The sequence below is a fragment of the Oncorhynchus masou genome, chromosome 23 (genome assembly GCF_036934945.1).
Source record: "Oncorhynchus masou masou isolate Uvic2021 chromosome 23, UVic_Omas_1.1, whole genome shotgun sequence".
Taxonomy (NCBI): domain Eukaryota; kingdom Metazoa; phylum Chordata; class Actinopteri; order Salmoniformes; family Salmonidae; genus Oncorhynchus; species Oncorhynchus masou.
The window spans coordinates 31,608,112-31,634,063 of record NC_088234.1 but is presented as its reverse complement, the minus strand read 5'-3'; the positions used below and the strand labels follow the sequence as shown (position 1 = coordinate 31,634,063).

The window sequence follows — 25,952 nt, the reverse complement described above, 5'->3', positions numbered from 1 at the left end:
CTTGGTCTTTTAGCAAATAGGGCTATCTTCTGTATACCAACCCTACCTTGTCACAACACAACTGATTGGCTCAAATGCATTAAGAAGGAAAGAAATTCCTTTACTTAATTTTTAACAAGGCACACATGTTAATTTATGAAATGCATTCCAGGTGCATTCCAGGTGACTCATGAAGCTGGTTGAGAGAATGCCAAGAGTGCCAAGAGTGTGCAAAGCTGTCATCAAGGCAAAGGGTGACTACTTTGAAGAACCCCTTTGACTGGTAATATATATATGGATGATATACAAAGCCAGGCACATTTAACAATTAGGCTATTGATTATAGACCTAATTTAGTTGGGTTTTCCCCTCTCCTCAAATGTCTTAGAAAATTAGGCTAAGGAAAGGGCTGTTTCTCCGTCTCTGCTGCTGCTGCTGCCTCTGCAGCATTGTTCTCAATCCCAATATGCTGGTTAACTTTGTTATTATGCACATAGCAACATAGGAAAGGGCGGCAATTCTACGGAGCAATGAAGATTATGTTTCAGAACCACGGACAGCGACCGTATCCAATGCAGGAGATAGCGCATTTGTTATAAAATAATATTTGATTTATTAGTGTTGCACCATTATTTTAACATAAGATAACCATATACAATTTCAGTATCACGTCTTAGCGTGATTGACTGTGCCATCCATGTGGCCTCGGCAATGGATTAGTACATTTAACATTTAAGTCATTTGCCAGACGCTCTTATCCAGAGCGACTTACAAATTGGAGTCAACTGAGACAGGCGCGAATCAGACAGTGTCCATGTGGACAATGAAGAAAAAAAACTTTTGCGACTGCTCGACTTAAGAAATCCCAGTCAACCAACAGCCTATCGACCAAACTGTAGACCAAATGGGGTCAGCCCTAGATTTACTATTAGGAGATAAAAGGGTATTGCATGGGCAATTTACCTTCCTCGGAACAACATGCTGTAGGGGCAGGTTATAGATATGAAAGATATCACAAATATCCACATCTCTGCTCAATCTATTCCTTTACCTTGACTTTATTTCTCTTCACGGCATCCTGCTCCATCTGAGGCAGTGGATCCTTCTTCACCTCTTCCTCATCTTCATCATTCTGATTATCAACAAAATTTCTCTCAGCTGCATCAGTATCAGTGCTCTGTTCAACTGTGGACCTGTTGGCACTGGTCCTCCTCTTGGTCTAAAAAGACAATACAGTCAATGACATACTGTATGTTGCCGTTGCTATACAGGCCTTTGAGAAGAGCTACAGTAAACAATTGGTGATTGAATATTAAGAGCTGGAGAAATTAGACCATTCTTTAAATGCTCATGGATATGGACAATATACCACAGCTAAAAGCTGTTCTTACACATGACACCTTGCACAGTTATTATAAACTGGTTACCAACTTAATTAGAAAAGTACAAATAACTGTTTTGTCATGCTATTTAACAAATTTGTCAAGATATTATCACATTAGGAAAGGTTTTGTTTTGGCTTTGTGTCAAACTGTGTGAGAGAAGAAGGTGATTTACATTGAGTGAGAGTATATTTTATTTAACCTTTATTTAACCAGGTAGACAAGTTGAGAACAAGTTCTCATTTACAATTGCGACCTGGCCAAGATAAAGCAAAGCAGTTCGACACATACATCGACACAGAGTTACACACACACATATATATATATATATATGTTAGCTTGATGCTAGCTGAGGTAAAAAAACAAACATTTACAGGTTACAGAGACTATGTTTACTGAGTAGTTTACTTGTACTGGATTTTTTTCTAGGAGATTTTTTATCAAGAATCAATTTGTTAGGGATTTCTGAGTTGGTTTTACATGTTATTGGTTGTTTTGTTTAAAATTGTGCTCACTAGCTGGTAAACTGGCTGAGCACGCTCAGTCTGGTGGACTTTTAGTGCATACAGTGAGAGAGACGATTTTCTGGAGGTGCCACTATCTTAAAGCTGAATGTATTGTTGTCACTTTTCTATAGAGGTAGCGGTATATAGAAAAACATTCAGTTATGGTTTCATATTTGGGTGTTTCTATTGTATGAATGTGAAATACATTGTGGTTTTCATGTGAAACCATACGCTAAGACAGGATTATTTGTGGAACATGTTTTAATTCTGCTTTAGGTAAAGTGCATTTATGTTGTGTAATTTAAAGTGTGACCTTGTTTGATGTGAATATTTTCAAAGTACTAACAAGAAAATAGACAATTGAACAAGAAAAAAAAAACATTCTTCAGAATAAAGAAAGCGACAGAACTTTGCAGATGTAAACTTGTGTCTGTTCTTTTTACTATTGCAGGCCACCTCAGCTACACATGTACTCTGTCTGCACACGCATCCACACATGCACATACACACGGACAAACACACACTAATGTTCTCTCTCTTGTGTTTGTCAGCAGTTCATTGTGGCCCTGTTGTTCGCCTCCTTCACCAAAGCTCTGTCAGGGACCTACATGAACAGTGCCTTCACTCAGAGAGACACTTTGACCTGTCCAGCTCTCTCATCGGACTCATAGACGGCAGCTTTGAAATGGGTATCAACAATAACATTGAGTTGCTTGAGAATTCATGTAGTAAAAACCAGATACAGACTACAGTATGATCCATTTTTTTGTGGTTCAATCAGACTCTGCTCTCAATACTGTCCAGTTTTATAGTTGTTCCTATTAATTGATTGACTAGCGTTTGTCCATGACTCTACTGTCAAACCCCTAACATTGTTTTATTTGATGCTATGTTGTTGCAGCCTAGTATCTAAACTGATATGCCATTTTTAGTTTAAAAAATAAGTGTTTATAATTTGCTATTCCTGACTACTGCAGTGTTGTGGTTTCATGGAGGTAACCTGCTGTTCCTGGCTGTGGTCAGCCATTTTGGGGCAAAGCTGCACCGGCCCAGGTTCATTGCTATGGGCTGTTTCCTCATGGCTGTAGGATCCTTCCTCACAGGCCTGCCACACTTCTTCATGGGATGGTAAAACAACTGATATACTGGTTTCAACTTGTACTTGTAGAGATACTCCAATGCGGAGGATAGTTTCACTTTAGAAATAAAGAAATGTATCCAGTTGTTGATTAATCTCAGTTAATTTATAACTAAAGTCTTGCGTAATTGGTCAGCTGCTTAATTATGTTTTGGGGCCATACATGTTAAGAGAAGGGATTAAGAGATGGTATAACTGTGACATGGTAAGGTTGGACCCAGGTGCAGAGAAGAGACCAGAAGATGAAGCAGTGGTTCCAATCAGTGTCTCCACCCCTCAAGGGCCCACGTAACTGCCAAAAGCTCCCAGTTGCCTCTATCGTAGTTGCCTTCCGCTGGCGAGACCCGCTTGGAGAGAAAGGTGCATGGGTGCAGTTTCTTGTCCTCCTCGTTCCGCTGTGAAAGTACCGCACCAGCTCCGGTGTCCGAGGCGTCCACCTCTACCACAAATGGGCGAGAAGGATCAGGATGAACGAGGATGGGTCCGGAGGTGAACCGTCCCTTGACCTCTATGAATGCCCTGTCAGCCTCAGGATTCCTGCAAAAACCTGCTTGAGTGAGGTAGGGCAGGGCCGTAAGTGTTTCCGGAGGGTTTTTTGGAGAAGATCAGGATGTCGTCGAGGTGAACAAAGATGAACCGGTTCAACATATCCCTAAGAGTGTCATTGATCAATGCCTGAAAGACTGCCGGTGAGTTCGATATTCCAAAGGTCATGACTAAATACTTAGTGACCTCTAGGGGTGTTAAAGGCAGTTTTCCACTCATCTCCCTGATTCTCTCCAGACTTTAAGCGTTGCGGAGGTCCAGTTTGGTGAATAATTGGACTCCTAGGGCCAACTCATAGGTGGCGGACATCGGGTAGGGTGGTAACGATTCTTGATCGTAATCCTTTTCAGCCCTCTGTAATCGATGCAAGGCCTGAAGTTTGAGAGACAAGGGATGCGATTAGACATGCAGCCCAATTATGATATTTTTTCCACTAATTGGTCTTTTGAACAATCACATTAAATATTTTCGTATCAGCTCTTTTTCAGAGCATATCTGATTGGTCAAAATACCAATTACTCAAAAAACAAATGACTGAATTGGGCTGCCTGTCTCAACGAATCCATAGAAACCTGGACATGTTCCAACTGAAATGTTCCATCCTGTCAGTACTGATGTTGAATGGCGTTAAATACACTTTTTTGATCTCTTTTTTGATGTTTGTTGAACATGAGTGGAAATGAAACTCCAGCACACTGGTAGCACTAAAGACGTGTGAGTATAACTTTTCCAGGTGAGTTGAACCTGCCTGTGGGTGCGGTGGGGATATTCCTGGGAGGTGTACTGATGAAGAGGTATAAGCTTGGCATTGTGTCTGGAGCACAGATGTCTTTCGTCATCTCCTTCATGGCCTACCTCCTCTGCAGTCTGGCACTAAGTGTGACAAGGTTCAGGTGGCTGGTCTGACCGTGTCCTACAACGGGTAAATATGACATCTGATTGGTTGGTTGGTTGGTGGGTTGATAAAAACAAAAGTTTTGATCAGTGAAATATGAGGGAGAGTTAGACCAAAACACACATGGGCGCGTGCCGGGCCTCCCTCTTGTGGGAATATTCAGTATGGTTGTTACTGAGCCAGGATTCCTGGCTGTTTTGTCACTGTGCCTATGTCAATGATAGTTCAGCAACAATTATTTAAACATCATTATTACCAGCCATATTCTCTGTCCCCCAGGTCTACCTGGTGTACGATGGCAGCCTGTTGTCAGAGTGTAACAGAGACTTCTTCTGCTTGGTTGGGGAGTGGGACCCTGTGTGTTCAGACAACGGCATCACCTACACCTCCCCCTGCCTCGCAGGCTGCTCCAGCTCTACAGGTTATGGCAAGAACACGGTACCAATACTATTAATGTACTGAGTGTACAACACATTCACAGGGATGCTGGCCCATGTTGACGACAATGGCTCCCACAGTTCTGTCAAGTTGGCTGTATGTCTTTTGAGTGGTGGACCATTCTTGATACATACGGGAATCTATTGAGTGTAAACAACCCAGCAGTGTTGCAGTTCTTGACACAAACTGGTACCCCTGGCACCTACTGCCATGCCCCGTTGAAAGGCACGTAAATATTCAGGGTTAGGGTTAGGTTGTTTGGTGGAGCAAACAAAGAGACACGGAGGAAGGCAGGAGAGAGAAGCTATGAGCAGCAGACCAAGACGCGACTGTGGGCTTTGTTGTAAACAGGATATTGTGCGGCTAGACCGACATTTCAAGTCTGTACATGCACTTAAGTCCGGTACTATGGAATGGACGAATGCTATGCAATTTAGCCGGTTTTCGACTGAGAGACAGCAGCCCGAATCAGGGCAGTATATGCAGCCTGACGACGGTGTTGAACCGCGGCCGGAGGACCCTGTGATTTTGCAGTGTTTTGAAAGTGAGTTGTCCGTGGAGCAGCAGCTGGTGGACGAGGGTGATCCGACAGCAGGTGCGTCGGCGGCGGGTGCAGCGGTGCAGCCAATCAGTCAGGTCGGTAGTGAACTGTGCTCGGATCGGAGGGAGCAAGGCTGTGTCGTGGCGACTTCCAAAGAGAGCGAGAGTGATGAAGATGGCGGCGTGCCGTCCAGAATTGAGGTTTGGAGTAATGCAATTTTGACTCAATATGAACACTATATTACGGGTATACACCCTTCAGTTAAACGAATTGACAATAGTCGCACCAGTCTATCCCGAGTAAGGGAATTCCTCCACATTATGTCAGAGGGCAAGACCGATGAAGGACTGTGTTTTCTGGATAACTACAGACGTGTGTCTGAGTGGTATGGTCAATGTGCCGACCGTGGTTTGGCACCATCCGCGTTAAAAATGTACCGAGCCGATGTTCGAGGTTTCCTGAATTATCTTATTCAGTTCCGGCCAAATGGTATGCAAAGCTAAGGTCGTTGGAATTCGAAAGATGTTACTCTGCTTGGCGAAGATGGACAGGGACTCGCGGCAGAGCCAGGCAACGCATAGGGCAAAATACCGCCAACGCTGCAGGGACGAGGTGCTCAGCGCTGCGGAGTTAAAACGCTTTGTTGAGCTAAGCAATCAAGCCATTCCTTCAGTTCTCAGTAGGCTGGAGGTCCGTGCCATGTGCTCTGACAGGCGTAGGTTTGCAGCTCTCATGTCCAGCCGGTTGGCCATATTTAATGGCACTCGACGATCCCCAGTCACCATGTTTAGTGAGAGTGATTTCACTGAAGTAACCCCGGAAGGTGGGGGTTATCAGATGTGCGTAGCGAGCCACAAAACAAACTATAGCTTTGGGGAGTGCAGAATTGTTCTATGTCAGATGAGGAATACACTTGGCTTAAACGATTCCATCAAATCAGGCCTCATCTGAGTGGAATGACCTCAGACACAGAATTCTTCTTTTTCACATCCTGCGGTCAACCGTACGGTAATCTGTGTGAGTATGTGTGGCAAATCTTTGCAGAGTTTGGCATTGGAAGTAAAGTGACCTTCTGTACAATTCGACGCAGTGTTGCCACATTGAACTTTAACCAAGGCTCGGTTACAGACCGGGAAACTGTGGCTGACCATATGTGTCACTCTCTGGAAACAGAGGCACGGCACTACCGGTACCATAATTTGCCCATAAATGCCAGCCGGGCCCGGACACTGATTGAGGGACAAATCAATCCATGATTAACTGATTAAATAAAGCATATTTGTTTGAAATTCACCCTTGTATTTGTGTCATTATGCATTAAAATTATTAAAAATGTGTTTCATTTTGGGTTCCCAGGTGCCTATTTTCAATCACCAGTTGCACATGAAACATAGTGTTATTTTTGAAAAGTTTGGACTTAGTAAATTTTCACAACTATTTTAGAATCCTCCATAGTTGTGAAAATTTACTAAGTCCAAACTTTTCAAAAATAACACTGTTTCATGTGCAACTGGTGATTGAAAATAGGCACCTGGTAACATAAAAATATGGTTCTAAATACATTTACCTGGACTCCTAATATTACTGCCCACTATGAAGCCCCACTACTGGGGAAAATTCACTGGAGGGAGCCAAAGCTACAATATATGGAATATTCTAAAATAGATGTACCTTTGGCGCCCTCCAGTGAATTTTCCCCAGTAGTGGGGCTCCAAAGTGGGATTTAATATTAGAATGCCTGGTAAATGTATTTAGAACCATATTTATATTTTTGGGTTCCCATGTGCCTATTTTCAATCACCAGGTGCACGGATGTATATCCTAATCCGCATCCACCGAAATATTTTAAACAGTCCATAAAGCACTCAGGACGGGCCCCCATGGATAGAGGGCCGTTTATGGAAAAAAAGGTTATTTCTGTATGTTGCAACTTGCTGAAAATTGTCCACAGTGTTCATATCGTCTCGAATAAACAGCACAGCAAAAATTGTACATCCAGAGTGCATCAAACATTATTTAGAGCTTGTTTATAGAAATAAGGTTATTTCTGTATGTTGCAACTTGCTGAAAACTGTGCATCAAATCTCAAATAGACGGCACATTAAAATTGTACATCCAGAGTGCATCAAACATGATTTAGAGCTTGTTTATGGAAAAGTGTTATTTCTTAATTTCAACGTTACAACTTGCTGAAAACTGTCCACAGTGCTCATTTCATCTCGAATAGGCAGCACAGCAAAATAAATTGTACATCCAGAGTGCATCAAGCATGATTTAGAGCTTGTTTATGGAAAAAAAGGTTATTTCTGTATGTTGCAACTTGCTGAAAATTGTCCACAGTGTTCATATCGTCTCGAATAAACAGCACAGCAAAAAAGTGTACATCCAGAGTGCATCAAACATGATTTAGAGCTTGTTTATGGAAAAGTGCTTATTTCTTAATTTCAAAGTTACAACTTGCTGAAAACTGTCCACAGTGCTCATTTCATCTCGAATAGACAGCACAGCAAAAATTGTACATCCAGAGTGCATCAAACATGATTTAGAGCTTGTTTATGGAAAAGTGCTTATTTCTTAATTTCAATGTTACAACTTGCTGAAAACTGTCCACAGTGCTCATTTCCTCTCGAAGAGACAGCACAGCATAAACTGTACATCCAGAGTGCATCAAACATGATTTAGAGCTTGTTTATGGAAAAAATATTATTTCTGTTATGTAACAACTTGCTGAAAATTGTCCACAGTGTTCATATCGTCTCGAATAAACAGCACAGCAAAAATTGTACATCCAGAGTGCATCAAACATTTAGAGATTGTTTATAGAAATAAGGTTATTTCTGTATGTTGCAACTTGCTGAAAACTGTGCATTAAATCTCGAATAGACGGCACAGCAAAAATTGTACATCCAGAGTGCATCAAACATGATTTAGAGCTTGTTTATGGAAAAGTGCTTATTTCTTAATTTCAATGTTACAACTTGCTGAAAACTGTCCACAGTGCTCATTTCCTCTCGAAGAGACAGCACAGCAAAAACTGTACATCCAGAGTGCATCAAACATGATTTAGAGTTTGTTTATGGAAAAAAGGTTATTTCTGTATGTTGCAATTTGCTGAAAACTGTCCACAGTGTTCATTAAATCTCGAATAGACGAGACGGCACAGCAAAAATTGTACATCCAGAGTGCATCAAACATGATTTAGAGCTTGTTTATGGAAAAGTGCTTATTTCTTAATTTCAAAGTTACAACTTGCTGAAAACTGTCCACAGTGCTCATTTCATCTCGAATAAACAGCACAGCAAAAATTGTACATCCAGAGTGCATCAAACATGATTTAGAGCTTGTTCATAGAAAAAAGGTTATTTCACCCTGAGCAGGGGAGGCGAGAGTGCTATAGCTCCCTAGTCGCGGCTGGTTCCCTCAAATAGCACCATATACCCCTACTGCCTCCCAAACTGAAGGTTAATGATGATAACATCAATGTAATTGCGCATGTAAATTAACTTTCAGTGTATGAAAATACCCATGTTTCCTCTCACTGATTGGTATAGGCCTACAGACACAATTCAAATCTTTGCAAACATGACCCCATTGGCCCCATGTGGGTATTCGGTGGGCAAGGTGGGCACAGACTAGTCCGCACCAAAACCACACCAACCCAACACGGGCTAGCCCACAGCAATCCCACATCAACCTTGCACGGGCTAGCCAAGCATGGGCTAGCCCACACCAGCCTGACATGGGCTAGGCCTGAATGAAAGTTGACAATGAATGAAAGTTGAAAGAATAGAACAGGAGATCACATAGTCTTCATAAAAATAACAGCTTTCCCAAAAACTTTATTTATAAATGTTAATTAGCTACAAAGTAGCCTATGCCTACCTGTCAGATATCATGATTATTTGCATCAATCCAGGGGCCAATTATTTTGCTAACTCCATCTCAAGTGCAACAGAAATACTGCTAACCAAACAACAGTGTTAGGTGCCTGCACACTTGAATTAAAGGGTAACTACACTCAAATATCTAAATATCTTAGATTTTTCCCAGACCTCAAAGGTGGTCTCCTTGTGTGGCCCCATTGCATTGTTATGGACTGTGTTGCTTTCTGTAAAAGTGTGACTTTAAAGGAAAATCTGAAACCTGTGAATTTCTGACTGTCTTGACAGCCTCATTTTATGTTTCAATAGAGTACCACAGTAGGACTCACAATACCCATAAAACCTATAGGTCAAACAGGGAAATGGTTCCAATAATTTCCCCATCATTTATTCTTCCAAAAAGGTAAAAATCTCTTGATTAACTATCTAATGTTGGCTAAATGTACGAATAGGTTACATTTCTTGACAGACTATTCCATGAACTGTCTTGTGTAAGTTCTAAATGGACATGACACCTGTTAGCAAAGAGTTAATAGAACCAAATATATTGTTAAAGTCACTTTGTCCGAGAGAGATTGACACGGTTATCAAAACGTCCCACCTGAGTAAGCCTACAGAAAACACAGCCCTTATTTGAAGTGTTTCTAAAAATCCACGATGGGAAAAAAATGAATGGTGACAGCTAGATTTTTGGGGTATTATGACACTTCCACTGACGGGCTCTATATTAGGCCTATTGTTAGAATACTTGCACAGTACAGCTTTGCTTGGCCTGAATGTGAAAGACCAATATGGGAGTCGTGATTTTAGGTCATTCAGTGTGTCACTGTTTCTCATTGAATTTTCCACACAGGGGCCTTTCCTTCGCCGGGCAGCCATTTAGAATTTTTGGGGCAAAATTATACCCACTCCTTCATGCACCACTACACCACATAAGTGCATGTGACATATGATAAACTTAAGTTTCTCTGTTAAAAAAAATATTTATATGATAATAACAACTTTGTTTTTCTGATACACTGTAACATAATGACCAAACTGGCTCTGCACGTGCGTTGGCATGCGCCATCATGTGCATGTTGATTTAGTCCCTCCCTACCAGACGCGTTCATGACACGCAGGTTAAAAAATCAAAACCAACTGTGAACCAAATATATTAATTTGGGAACAAGTTGATACCCATATGAAACATTAATGGACATTAATTTTAGCTAGCTAATTTGTCCTGACAGATAAACATGTGTTTTTATTTCACCTGAAATGCATATGGTCCTATTCTTCCTGGATCTTTGTAGAATTTGGACCCATTTTGAGTAACACAAAATCATGTGTTCTCTACTCCAACAATTAATTCACAGATTAAAAATAAAAAAATAGGTTTCCCCTTTTAACTTTTTTTGGTAGTTTTCTTTGATTAATTTCTCCTCATTCATTCTTCTTCCGTGGATTTTAAATGGCGGCTGGCAACCAACTTTAAGGAGTTTTTTAACCCGCATTGGGCCCACATCGTGCCAATGTGGGCATGTTTGCTGGAAATAGATGGGCTTATTTCATGTAAAGTTAGGGCTGCCTTCACCAGATATGGGGCTGCCCTCACTAGGTCAATGCCTTGGGGGCCAACGTGGAGCCGATGAGCAAAGGCGCATTGGACCAATGTGGGCAGCCTACGTGAGGGCCAATATTTGTGCAAACTGTCTCGAAGTGACTATTATTAATGCGATGACAGCTATTCATAGAATAATTACATACCACGTTAAATTATTACGCGATTAAAGTAATCATATAACAATTAATGAAGTAGTAATCTGGGGCACCACAGGAAACATTTATTTAATGAGTCACCGTTTCCCGAATTAACTCAAATATCAACCAGAATATCTAAATATCATAGCCGTCATCCAATCATTTGCTAATTGTTACCTTATCAGTCTCATTCTGAATGTCGCAAAATCCTTGGATATCTGCAAGAACCCAAGCATAAAGGATGAATCAGCGATATACAAATTTGCTTAAATATTTATTTACTAACTAAATAAAATCACACAGAAATACATAAACACATACACGGTATAGTTATTGGTTACTAACACAATGCAATGAAAACCGATATGATGGCTTATTACACAATGAAAAGTGAGGGGCATGTAAAAAATAGCGGGAGAAGAAGAGACAAAGGATTTCACCTATCGTACATACAGTTGAATAATACGTTCATTGTAAATATGGATATTTACCACCCCAACAACCATTTTATTCGGATTTAGATATGCAATGTACATATTTATGATTGCACGTCTTTGTCGTCTCGCTGTGTTGAAATCACTCGATCAGTCTGTGGAGAGTAGTTCATCAGAAAGTCTCTGGTTGTTCACCAGAGGTCACCATGTCCTTTGTAGTCGTAGCTTCTTGGTTTCAGAGTGTCTGTTAGAACGGAACTTAATTCTGGAAGAGTTCGTAAAAAATGGATCCTTCAAAATACCACACAGTGGTCCTCGGTCGAGTTTACTAGACTAAGGTACTTAAACAGCTGCAGAATGAACGTTCCTGTTTAGTCTTCTTAGAGAGAGTTTCTAACCATTTTGTACCTTCCAGCTCGCGCGGTCGGTCACGCTGGTCTAATGTCTAACCATTTTATACGTCTGGCTTAGCATCCGTATACTGATCTGTAGAGAGTTCAACCATTTCAACGTGTGGATGGTCCTCACATACTCTGGTCTAATATAAATTTCGTTAGGAGTCCTTTCATATACACTGGCAAAAGGGCGGTTCCATTACATTTGGTATAATGTCTGTAATCACGTGGGCTAAGAGCCACATTTCATCTTCTCACAAATAGTTTCGTAGTTAATCATATAATTTCCACAACATTTAGATGTAAATCTGATTTCTGGGAAATATACACATTGAGAGATACAGTTGTTGTTCAACGGTCCTTACTTACATTACAAATTATTAACGAATTCAACATTTCTGAAATTCTTTATATTGTAAATATTGTTTCATTCTCCACTTTTGGATGATGGAGTTTTAACTCTACAGCTTACAATGACCTTCTAGACCAGGCCTGGTGAACTCCAGTCCTCTGGGGCCTGATTGGTGTCACACTTTTGCCCCAGCCCCAGCTAACACACCTGACTCCAATAATCAACTAATCATGATCTTCAGTTAATTCAATTAGTTTATATCATGTGTGTTTGCTAGGGATGGGGGAAAAGTGTGACACCAATCAGGCCTCCGAGGACTGGAATTGAACAGGCCTGTTCTAGATGATTCTGTGGATGAACTTAACTGGCCTGCACAGAGCCCTGACCTCAACTCCATCGAACACCCTTGGGATTAATTGAAAATCTGGCTGTGAGCCAGGACTAATCGCCCAACATCAGTGCCTGACCTCACTAATGCTCGTCGCTGAATGGAAGCAAGTCCCCACATCAATGTTCCAACATCTAGTGGAAAGCCTTTCCATAAATAATTGGAGGCTGTTATAGCAGCAAAAGGGGGAACCAACTCCATATTAATGGTCATGATTTTGGAATGATATGTTCGACGAGCAGGTGTCCACATACTTTCGGCCATGTAGTGTGAGAACATTCATACTACATTGAAAGAATGTCTGCCAAATAATTTGCATAGAGCGAGGAAATCTGGTCACAAGGCGGAAACAGTGCACAGATGAAACACATTTAAACACCATGTGTAGACACAACAAACGTTGAGCAGATAGTGATTGGATCATATTGATCAGATCACGAAACCCACATGTTAGTGCAAGGTGTAAAGAGGCTACACACACACACACACACACCAGCAGCAGCAAAGTCTCAGCTATACAACATGCATTTAGGGCATCTATTCATTACCCATTACCTTCACCTCATTCATTAAAGATTAAAGAATGAATAAGCCATCCTCAGAGCATAGCGATCCTTTTTCTCCTCTGTTCATAGCTAAGGTCCCCTTTGGGTCATTTTGGCACCATAACGCTCCCAATTAGTTTACCGGGTGCATCTCACAGCTATAAATATCCTAAACAGGTTATTAACCTATCCCCCCCCCCACACCACCTTCCCCTTAAACCAGGTGTTCATTATACAATTTTGGCCCCGAATTAGCTGTCCCAAACAAGTTTTTGAGATCGGACACAAAATCCCCATGTCGTTAATGTGAGCGATTCAGATACGCAGTCTGAGGGCTACCGATCTCGTCTTTGAAAATACCGCGACGTCTGTGACTGCACAAACATGTTTGATTTAATCAGCAACTAATCTGCAACTCTCTCGTAGTGTGAGGGCCAATGTGCGCAGCACTACGATACTCCCAATCACCGTCAGTTGTGATGCAGCCTGGATTTAGTTTCCAACGCGTCAAATCGTTACAGCTCGGAAGTGCACAAGCAATGTTATTCAATTCAACATGTTGGCTAGAAATTTCAACTATGTATGGCATGAATGCGTGAATGTCTGACTGAAAATGTGCAGGTTGGTTTTGAGCCACAGCTTGTTGTAGCTACGCCAAATCGAATCAAATTACATCATTGTTTTCAAAATGGTATCGACAACCTCAAAACCAAGTGAAGAATTTTTGTAGTGTGTGACCCTCGTCTGTCACATTGTTTAGTGTGTGCACCACTACAGTACGTTGGCAAGACAACAACAAAAAAAAACTGCAGGAAAGACGGTTGTTTAATGTGAGAGGCTCAGTGATATTAGGATTTTTGAAAGTCATGCAGTGCTTTTACACGCCAGCTAGGATGTAATGGTTCAGCTTTAGCTAATGTTGGCTTGAGAACCGATGTGTAGTTTACAGTCCGTTTCATTTAAGGGAGCATTTTATAGTGGCAACTAATACATACTGTAATGAAACAGGCAGGGAGCAGGTCTCGAACCCTCCACCTTCGAGCCCGAGGTCCGGCGCGCTATCGACTGTGCCGCAAAAGCATGCTCGTGGCAGAGCTCTTCCTTGGAATTGGACATATTGTAACGACCCTGGGTTTATAGGGGTAAAAGGGTGACACACAGAAGAGGATGAGATGCTGTAATGTTTGTTCAGTGATAAAAAGCTAATCATTTTAGATTAAGTTATTGTCTTGTATTGAACATTTTCACTACTATGCATAGAAGAGGGGTGATAAGCTTGTATGTCAAAGTGCATTTTGTAGCCTACCTTTGTTCTTTCTGAGGATCTGTCTCATACATATAACTTGACCAGCATGAACATGATGAACCAGGTTAGGGAATGTTTATTGCCACACATAATTTCCCCTAATACAATACTACAACTTAGTGGCCATCTTTGGAACTGCGCCTAGAGAGGAATGAATCAATAGGGTGTGTGTGTGTAGAAGGCTGGGATCTGTTGTTGTTGCACAGTGGCAGCCAAACAACACATTCATCACCAAGCCAGATGTCACCGGCCCCATTGCTGCTATGTGTGGAATTGATCAACCATCAGTGGAATTTATCACCTACACTTCATATTGACAAAGCAATCATGCATGCATTTTTCTGTGTATCACTGTTCCTCCGCTCTCTCAAGACAAATGGGTGTGTCAAAATGATGTTTTTTCCCCCCCCATCCGTTTCTACTCTCCTTCAAAGAAAAAAAGGGAATTCAAAAAGAGATTCATAAATGTTTCTTCCCTGTGGGGAGTGAGTCGTCAGTGCTGGGTAAAGCTTTAGTTCTGAACACCGAATTAGTCAAAGACGAGTCCCCACCATACATATCCTCAACGCAAATATCACAAATGCTTTCGTTTGTGTCTTTGGGTTACAAATAGTGGGGGGGAAAGCAAAAGTCACTTACTGAAGACAGCATTGTTATGCTTTATTGGTTTGTCTATGGTATACAATTATTCACACACCAAATGTTCAAAGAAATCTGCTAACATCTCGTAAACATTCCTATGTCCTGCTCATCTATAACTATTTTTTTTGTGGATGTAGGATGTAGGAATACACTACAATAGCAAATGTCACATCTGTAGAATTCTGATATTACAAATGCATATGATAAAACAGAACCCATTAACTTTACTCTTCAGCTTAGCTTGTCTCCTACGATGTACATTGCTAGTGACCATTCCCTTTCATAGTGTATAAGTAAACAGTGGAGAAAGAAGTTGAAAGAGGTAACAGGTTAGAGTAAGGGTAAAATGTTCAGGAAAAGCTCAGGGATGTTTACAAAAACAGGTACGTTAAGGGTATGGGTAAAATCTGCATATTCTTTATCTATCACTCTTCAGTAAAAAACATAGTCAGTCCTTGTGAACCCCCACCACTAGAAATCACATTTCTATTTAAAAAATGTCTACAAGAACAAAATAATGTAAAAACAACGTCCAGATATTATATACAGTTGAAGTCGGAAGTTTACATACACTTTGGTTGGAGTTATTTAAACTCGTTTTTCAACCACTCCACAAATTTCTTGTTAACAAACTAGTTTTGGCAAGTCGGTTAGGACATCTACTTTGTGCATGACAAAAGTAATTTTTCCAACAACTGATTATTTCACTATCACAATTCCAGTGGGTCAGAAGTTTACATCCACTAAGTTGACTGTGCCTTTAAACAACTTGGAAAATTCCAGAAAAAAAGATGTCAGGGTGTTAGAAGCTTCTGATAGGCTAAATGACATCATTTGAGTCAATTGGAGGTATACCTCTGGATGTATTTCAAGGCCGACCTTCAAACTCAGTGCCTCTTTGCTTGACATCATGGGAAAAAAATCAAGTCTGGTTCATCCTTGGGAGCAATTTCCAAATGCCTGAATGTACCACGTTCATCTGTAAAAACAATAGGACGCAAGTATAAACACCTTGGGACCACGCAGCCGTCATACCGCTCAGGAAGGAGGCGCGTTCTGTCGAATAAGAGATGAACGTACTTTGGTGCGAAAAGTGAAAAACAATCCCAGAATAACAGCAAAGGACCTTGTGAAGATGCTGGAGGAAACAGGTACAAAAGTATCTATATCCACAGTAAAACAAGTCCTATATCGACATAACCTGAAAGGCCGCTCAGCAAGGAAGAAGCCACTGCTCCGAAACCGCCATAAAAGAGCCTGATTACGGTTTGCAACTGCACATGGGGACAAAGATTGTACTTTTTGGAGAAATGTCCTCTGGTCTGATAAAAAAAAAACTATAACTGTTTGGCCATAATGACCATCGTTATGTTTGGAGGAAAAAGGGAGAGGCTTTGCAAGCCGAAGAACACCATCCCAACCGTGAAGCACAGGGCGGCAGCATTATGTTGTGAGGGTGCTTTGCTGCAGGAGGGACCGGTGCACTTCACAAAATAGATGGCATCATGGGGGAGGACAATTATGTGGATATATTGAAGCAACATCTCAAGACATCCGTCAAGAAGTTCAAGCTTGGTTGCAAACGGGTCTTCCAAATGGACAATGACCCAAAGCATACTTCCAAAGTTGTTGCAAAATGGCTTAAGGACAACAAAGTCAAGGTATTGGAGTGGCCATCACAAAGCCCTGACCTCAATACTATAGAAAATGTGTGGGCAGAACTGAAAAAGCGTGTGCGAGCAAGGAGGCCTGACTAAGTTACACCAGCTCTGTAAGGAGGAATGGGCCAAAATTCACCCAACTTATTGTGGGAAGCTTGTGGAAGACTACCTGAAATGTTTGACCCAAGTTAAACAATTTAAAGGCAATGCTACAAAATACTAATTGAGTGTATGTAAACTTCTGACCCACTGGGAATGTGATGAAAGAAATAAAAGCTGAAATATATAATTCCCTCTACTATTATTCTGAACTAAAAGTGGTGATTCCTAACTGACCTAAGACATTTAATTTTTACTAGGATTAAATGTCAGGAATTGTGAAAAACTGAGTTTAAATGTATTTGGCCAAGGTGTACGTAAACCTCCTACTTGTGTGTGTGTGTGTGTGTGTGTGTACCAGTTAAACGTTTGGACATTCTCATTCCATGTTTTTCTTTATTTTTACTATTCTACACTGTAGAATAATAGTGAAGACAACAAAACTATGAAATAACACGTCTGGAATCATGCAGCCCAAAAAAAGTGTTAAAAAATCAGCTTTGCACACTCTTGGCATTCTATCAACCAGCTTCATGATGTAGTCACCTGGAATGCATTTCAATTAACAGGTGAGCCATTCCACAAACTTAATTTGTGGAATTTCTTTCCTTCTTAATGCATTTGAGCCAATCAGTTGTGACAAGGTAGGAGTGGTATACAGAAGATAGCCCTATTTGGTAAAAGACCAATCCCATATCATGGCAAGAACTGCTCAAATAAGCAAAGAGAAATGACAGTCCATCATTACTTCAAGACATGAAGGTCAGTCAATACGAACCATGTCAAGAACTTTTAAAGTTGCAGTTGTAAAAACCATCAAGTGCTACGATGAAACTGGCTCTCATGAGGACTGCCACAGGAAAGAAAGACACAGAGTTACCTCTGCTGCAGAGGATAAGTTCAATAGTTACCAGCCTCTGCCCAAATAAATGTTTCACAGAGTTCAAGTAACAGACACATCTCAACATCAACTGTTCAGACGAGACTGCTTGGGTCAGGCCTTCATGGTCAATTTGCTGCAAAGAAACCACTACTAAAGGACACCAATAAGAAGAAGAGACTTGCTTGGGCCAAGAAACACGAGCAATGGACATTAGACTGGTGGAAATCTGTCCTTTGGTCTGATGAGTCCAAATTTGAGATTTTTGGTTCCAACTGCCGTGTCTTTGTGAGACGCAGAGTAGGTGAACGGATGATCTCCGCATGTGTGGTTCCCACCGTGAAGCATTGGAGGAGGTGTGATGGTGACACTGATTTTTAAAAAGAATTTAAGGCACACAACCAGCATGGCTACCACAGCATTCTGCAGCAATGCGCCATCTGGTTTGCGCTTAGTGGGACTATCATTTGTCTTTCAAGGGACAATGACCCAACACACCTCCTGGCTGTGTAAGGGCTAATTGACAAAGAAGAATAGTGATGGAGTGCTGCATCAGATGACCTGGCCTCCATAATCACATGACCTCAACCCATTGAGATGGTTTGGGATGAGTTGGACTGCGCAGAGTGAAGGAAAAGCAGCAAACAAGTGCTCAGCATATGTGGAAACTCCTTCAAGACTGTTGGAAAAGCATCCTAGGTGACGCTGGTTGATTGAATGCCAAGAGTGTGCAAAGCTGTCATCAAGGCAAAGGGTGGCTACTTTGAAGAATCTCAAATATATTTTGACTTGTTTAATAATTAACACTTTTTTGGTTACTACATGATTCCATGTGTTATTTCAATTGTTTTGATGTCTTCACTATTATTCTACAATGTAGAAAATAGTCAAAAGTAAGAAAAACCCTTGAATGAGTAGGTGTGTGTCAAAACTTTTGACTGGTACTGTATATATACATACACACTACATGACCAAAAGGATGTGAAACCACTGCTCATCGAACATCTCATTCCCAAATCATGGGCATTAATATGGAGTCAGTCCTCCTTTTGCAGCAATAACAGCCTCCACTCTTCTAGGAAGGCTTTCCACTAGATGTTGGAACATTGCTGCGGGGAGAGCATTAGTGAGGTCGAGCAATGATGTTGGGCGATTAGGCCTGGCTTGCAGTCGGCGTTCCAATACATCCCAAAATTGTTTGATGGGGTTGAGGTCAGGGCTCAGTAGAGAGGCCAGTCCAGTTCTTCTACATCGACAAACCATTTCTGTATGGACCTCGCTTTGTGCATGGGGGCATTGTCATGTTGAAACAGGAAAGAGCCTTCCCCAACCATGAAACAGCCAAAGACAATTATTCCTCCTTCACCAAACTTACGTATCCACTGCTCCAGAGTACAATGGCAACAAGCTTTACACCTCTCCAGCCTACACTTGGCATTGCTCCCAGTTTGGAACTCTGTAGTCAGTGTTGCAAGTGCAGACGGACAATTTTTATGTGTTTTGTGCTTCAGCACTCGGCGGTCACGTTGTGAGCTTGTGTCGCCTACTACTTCATGCCTGAGCCGTTGTCGCTCCTAGACGTTGCCACTTCACAATAACAGCACCTACAGTTGACCTGGGGCAGCTCTAACAGGAAAGAAATTTGACGATTTTATACACCTGACAGCAACGGATATGGCTGAAATAGCCGAATCCACTGATTTGAAGGGGTGTCCACATACTTTTCTATATGTAGTGTGTTACAAAACAATAAGAACACCTGCTCCATGATTGACCAGGTCAATCCAGATGAAAGCTATGGTCGCTTATTGATGTCACTTCTAAAATCCACTTCAATCAGTGTTGATGAAGGGGAGGAGACAGGTTAAATAAGGATTTCTAAGCCTTGAGACAACCGAGTCATGGATTATGTATGTGTCCCATTCAGAGGGTGAATAGGTAAGACAAAATATTTAAGTGCCTTCGAACGGGGTACGGTAGTAGGTGCCAGGCACACCGGTTTGTGTCAAGAACTGCAACACTACTATGTTTTTCTCGCTCAACAGAACAGTTTCCCTTGTGTATCAAGAATAGTCCACCACCCAAAGTACATCCAGACAACTTGACACAACTATGGGAAGCATTGGAGTCAACATGGGCCAAGATCCCTGTGGAACACTTTTCACACCTTGTCGAGTCCATGCCCTGACGATTGAGGCTGTACTGAGGGCAAAAAGGGTGGGTGCTACTCAAAATTAGGAAGGTGTTTCTAATGTTTGGTATACTCAGTGTGTGTGTGTGTGTGTGTGTGTGTGTGTGTGTGTATAAATAAAATCCATTGCAAAAAAACATTGGAAACACCAAGCGATTTTGGCTTCAATAGCCTACCATGTGTTGCATCTCCAATGCCTCTCCCCATACATCATTCTCATCTGTATTGTATACATTAATATTTACTTGGCGAGCAGCGGCGGTCCTTTCCCAGAATACAGGAAAGCAGTAGTGAAACAAACTTAAGTAGTATTTTTTTCTTTTCTGAAAATAAATGTGTCAAGTACAAGCCCCTAAACCCCCAGATAGAACACAAGTGAAATGTATTTTTTGTTTCTTTAACGGAAAAAGAACCAGAAGACGTTGAGTGAGCAGGCTCATGCTTTTTGCGGTTGCCTGGGCGATGGCAGCTGGCATGACCCTTTACCTTTTGACCTTTCTGTGACCTTTGAAGGCTTAACTTCGAGGCTATGAGTGAGCAAAAACAATTCATTAACAGGCATTATTGTGGTGCCCAGACAGAGCTTACATTCCATCTTTGAAGAAAAAAAAGGAACAATGGAACAAACAAAAAATGTTTTAGCTTCCGTTGACAACGTACATTTTTTTATTAAGGCTAAAATGACTTCATCTTGATCCTTTTTTGTCCCGTCCCCTCTCTCTCGCTCTCTGAGTACTACTACTTTTTCTTCTTGAACAAGCTCTTGATCTTGGACGAGGACTTCTTGGTCTTGTCTCCGTTGTCACAGGAGTCCTGAGAAGAGGTCCTCTGTAGTTTCTTCTCCTTGCCACCCGCCCCCCTGCCCTCATTATCCAGTGAGGTGAGGGATGGGTTGCGCCCCACCACCACCACCCCCCCTGCCCCCGTCATGCCCGCGGGCAGCTGGCCCATGCTATAGGACTTCTCCAGGATGCCGTTGAATACGGCCTTGTTGCCCGCCGTCGGGGTGGTGAAGGACATGCTGTGGGACTCTGGGATGGAGCCACGGGTGAGGTCGGGTGAGCCCTTGTGTTTGTGCGAATGCGTGTGGGAGTGTGAGTGGTGCTCCAGGGCAGGGGAGGGGTTGGCCGAGGAGGAAGTCGAGAGGGACGCAACTCCCCCTTGAGGAGGGGGTGAGTCACGGATGTAAGTCTGAGGCTCCTGCTGGCTCAGCATCATCAGCTCCTCGCGGGAGATTTTGCGGTAGGGGGGCTCTGGGCCTGGCGTGCAGGGGTTGGCATAGGACTGTTTCCTTCCCATGGAGGAGTTCAGAGAGTCTGTGTCTGAGGACGTATCCTGAGTGTCCCTGTGACAGAGAGAGACAGAGAAGCAGGCAGAGATGAGAGAGGCAGACAGACACAGAGCAGAGACACACACAAAGCAGACAGAGACAGAGCAGATAGAGACCGAGTGTCAGAGAAATAAAAATAATTACAATGCAACTAATATCAGCACACACATTCAATGTCTTATATTCTAAATAAATTTACCCTAAACTGATCCGGTATAAAAGAGGGCAGAGGTGGTGAAAGGTAACATACCCCTTTCTCTCTATGAAGAGGATGTGTTCTTCTTCACCCTCTGGGTGGTAGGAGAGGGGTGGGCTGGCCATAGAGAGCAGGTCAGGGTCGGCAGACATCATTGAAGGCTGCGGGGTGCTGTAGAGACTCCGGCGGGACCGACACAGGCTGCTGCTGCGCGTCAGAGGGGGCCGCATTATAGAGGCTGCTGGGAAAATACGAGAGAGAGTAGGGATGTAGGTACACAGCTAGATGTGGTCATAACGATGGTCGGACTGAACCCGGACTACAGTACTCGGACTGAACACACACACAACTTAAAACACACATTTTAAATATATTTTAGCGTTGTTGATGTAAAAATCAGACAAAGTAAATTCACATGCTGTACTGGCCATCATCATTTTTGTAACGCGTTACGTAATCAGATTACTTACTGTATATGAGTAACAGAGTAAAGTAACACTTAACTTTGTCAACTTTTTTTATAACAGTTACTTTGTCAAACAATGAGCAATACTTTCAGAATCATCTCTCTACCAGTCGCGTGTTTCCATGATCCGATCTCAACTTGTTTCTTAATTTAGTTCTCGAGTGAGCGGAAAAAGGCTGTTTGACGGACGTGTCTATAACCAGAACTGGTCTGACCAAATCGGAATCCATGCTTCAAGATTGTTTTGTCACGCGAACTGGGATATGTCATGGGTAGCCTCTGAAAATAACATTGACCAATACACTGACACGGTGACTGAGTTCATCAGGAAGTGTATAGCGGATATTGTTCCCACTGTGACTATTAAAACCTACCCAAATCAGAAACCGTGGATAGATGGATGCATTCGAGCAAAACTGAAAGTGTGAATCACCGCATTTAACCATGCAAGGTGACTGGGAATATGGTTGAATACAAACAGTGTAGTCATTCCCCCTGTTAAGGCAATCAAACAGGCAAAACATCAGTACATAGAAAGTGGAGTCGCAAATTCAAAGGCTCAGACACAAGATGTATGTGGCAGGGTCTACAGACGATCACGGATTACAAAAGGAAAACGAGCCACATCGCGGACACCGACGTCTTGCTCCCGGACAAGATAAACACCTTCTTCCCCCACTTTGAGGCCCGCTCCCAAGGACTGTGGGCTCTAGTTCTCAGTGGCCGATGTGAGTAAGACATTTAAACGCATTAACCCTTGCAAGGCTGCCGGCCGGCTCAAGATGTCCACCATAGTTCCTGTACCCAAGAAAGCAAAGGTAACTGAACTAAATTACTATCGCCCCATAGCACTCACTTCTGTCATCATGAAGTGCTTTAAGAGGCCAGTTGAGGAACATATCACCTCTACCTTACCTGACACTCTAGACCAACTTCAATTTGCATACCGCCCCAATAGATCCACAGATGATGCAATCGCCATCGAACAAGAGGTATACCTATGTAAGAATGCTGTTCATTGACTACAGCTCAGCCTTCAACACCATAGTAACCTCCAAGACTGCCCTGTGCAACTGGGTCCTGGACATCCTGGGCCGCCCCCAGGTGGTGAAGGTAGGAAACACCTCCACTTCGCTGATCCACAACACAGGAGCCCCACAAGGGTGCGTGCTCAGCCCCCTCCTGTACTCCCCATTTACCCATGACTGCGTGGCCACGCATGCCTCCAACTCAATCAAAGTTTTCAGACGACACAACAGTTGTAGGCCTGATTACCAACAATGACGAGACAGCCTAGACGGAGGAGGTGAGGGCCCTAGTGGAGTGGTGCCAGGAAAATAACCTCTCCCTCAACAAAACAAAGGAGCTGATTGCTGTTTCTTGAAGTCCACAGAAAGAGCACACTCCTATCCACATTGACTGGACCACAGTGGAGAAGGTGAAAAGCTTCAAGTTTCTCAGTGTAGATGATTTGAAATGGTCCAGCCACATGGATAGTGTGGTGAAGAAGGCGCAACAGCGTCTTTTCAACCTCAGAAGGCTGGAGAAATTTGGCTTGGCCCCTAAGACCTACAAACTTTTATAGATGCACCATTGAGAGCATCCTGTATTACCTCCTGGTACGGCAACTGCACTGCCCGCAACAGCAAGGTGGTGCGGTCTGCCCAACGCATCACCGGGTACACACTGCCTGCCCTCCAGGACACCTACAGCACCCGATGTCACAGGAAGGCCAAAAAGATCATCAAGGACATCAACCACCCGAGCCACGGCCTGTTCATCCCGCTTACCATCCAGAAGGCAAGATCAGTCTAGGTGCATCAAAGCTGGGGCCGAGAGACAGAAAAACAGCTTCTATCTTAAGGCCATCAGAGTGTTAAATAGTCATCACTAGCCGGCTATCAACCAGTTACACAACCCTGCAACTTAGAGGCTTCTGCTCTAAATAGAGTTGAAGTCAGAAATTTACATACACTTAGGTTGGAGTCATTAAAACTCATTTTTCAACCACTCCACAAATATTTTGTTAACTTCACTAGGGTAGGGGGCACTACCATTGTAGTAAACTGCCTGCTACTCAGGCCCAGAAGCTAGGGTATGCATATAATTGGTAGATTTGGATAGAAAACACTCTAAAGTTTCCAAAACTGTTAAACTAATGTCTGTGAGTATAACACGACTGATTTGGCAGGAGAAAACCCATCCAGGAAGTGGGATTTTTTTATATTTGTATTTTTCTATTGAATGCCATTACAGTATCCATTAACTTAGGACTCAAATTGAACTTCCTATATGGCTTCCACTTCATGTCAACAGTCTATAGAAACTGTTTCAGGCTTGTATTCTGAAAAATGAGAGAGTAAGACCACTCTGAATGAGTGGACCCTACATTGTCCCAGAGATTTTTCATGCGCACGACCGAGAGCGCGCCTTTCTCGTTTACCTTTTATATTGACAACGTTATTGTCCGGTTGAAATATTATCGATTATTTAGGCTAAAAACAACCTGAGGATTGATTATAAACATCGTTTGAAATGTTTCTACGAACGTTACGGATACTATATGGATTTTTCGTCTGCCTGTTGTGACTGCGTTTGAGCTTGTGGATTACTGAACAAAACGAGCAAACAAAACAGTTTTTGAATATAAAACAGGGACTTTATCGAACAAAACAAACATTTATTGAGTAAATGGGAGTCTTGTGAGTGCAACCATATGAAGATCATCAAAGGTAAGTGATTAATTTTCTCTCTATTTCCGACTTGTGTAACTCCTCTACTTGGCTGGTAACTGATTGTAATGATTTGTCTGCTGTGCGCTGTTCTCAGATAATCACATGGTATGCTTTCGACGTAAAGGGTTTTTGAAAACTTACACCGTGTTTGGATTAACAAGAAGTTCATATTTAAACCGATGTATAACACTTGTATGTTTTATTAATTTGTATAATGAGTATTTCTGTTTTTGAATTTGGCACTCTGCAATTTCACTGGATGTTGGCCATGTGGGATGCTAGCAAACTACAGTTTTGGCAAGTCGGTTAGGACATCTAATTTGAAGTCATTTTTCTAACAATTGTTTAGACAGACAGATTATTTCACTTATAATTCACTGTATCGCAATTCCAGTGGATCAGAAGTTTACATAAACTGTACAAACAATAGTACGCAAGTATAAACACCATGGGACCACGCAGCCGTCATACCGATCAGGAAGGAGAGGCATTCTGTCTCCTAAAGATGAACATACGTGGTGTGAAAAGTGCAAATCAATCCCAAAACAGCAAAGGACCTCGTGAAGATGCTGGAGGAAACAGGTACAAAAGTATCCACAGTAAAACAAGTCCGAAATCGACATAACCTGAAAGGCCACCCAGCAAGGAAGAAGCCACTGCTCCAAAACCGCCATAAAAAGCTAGGGTTTGCAACTGCACATGGGGACAAAGATTGTACTTTTTGGAGAAATGGCCTCTGGTCTGATGAAAAAAAATAGAACTGTTTGGCCATAATGACCATCGTTATGCTTGGAGGAAAAAGGGGGAGGCTTGCAAGCCGAAGAACGCCATCCCAACCGTGAAGCACGGGGGACGCAGCATCATATTGTGGGGGTGCTTTGCTGCAGGAGGGACTGGTGCACTTAACAAAATAGATGACATTATGAGGGAGGAAAATTATGTGGATATATTGAAGCAACAGCTCAAGACATCAGTCAGGAAGTTAAAGCTTGGTCGCAAATGAGTCTTCCAAATGGACAATGACCCCAAGCATACTTCCAAAGTTGTAGCAAAATGGCATAAGGACAACAAAGTCAAGATATTGGAGTGGCCATCACAAAGCCCTGACCTCAATCCTATAGAACATTTCTGGGCAGAACTTAAAAAGTGTGTGCGAGCAACGAGGCCTACAAACCTGACTCAGTTACGCCAGCTCTGTCAGGAGGAATGGGTCAAAATTCACCCAACTTATTGTGGGAAGCTTGTGGAAGGCTACCCAAAACGTTTGACCCAAGTTAACCAAT

The 25,952-nt window shown here is 42.3% G+C and overlaps 1 protein-coding gene across 2 annotated transcripts in view; it reads right to left on the bottom strand.

Moving 5' to 3' along the window:
• Positions 1-15,108: 15,108 nt before the first annotated feature.
• LOC135510745 (stromal interaction molecule 2-like) overlaps positions 15,109-25,952 on the bottom strand; it is an 84,116-nt gene continuing 73,272 nt past the window's right edge. Inside the window, exons 11-12 of one of the 2 annotated variants that reach the window (XM_064931917.1) lie at positions 21,523-21,709; positions 15,109-21,287 (exon numbers count right to left, since the gene is read on the bottom strand). In XM_064931917.1, coding sequence (XP_064787989.1) covers positions 20,681-21,287; positions 21,523-21,709 — 794 coding nt within the window. In that variant the 3' untranslated portion in view covers positions 15,109-20,680. The remainder of the gene's footprint in view (positions 21,288-21,522; positions 21,710-25,952) is intronic. The other variant, XM_064931918.1, reaches the window with a different exon arrangement.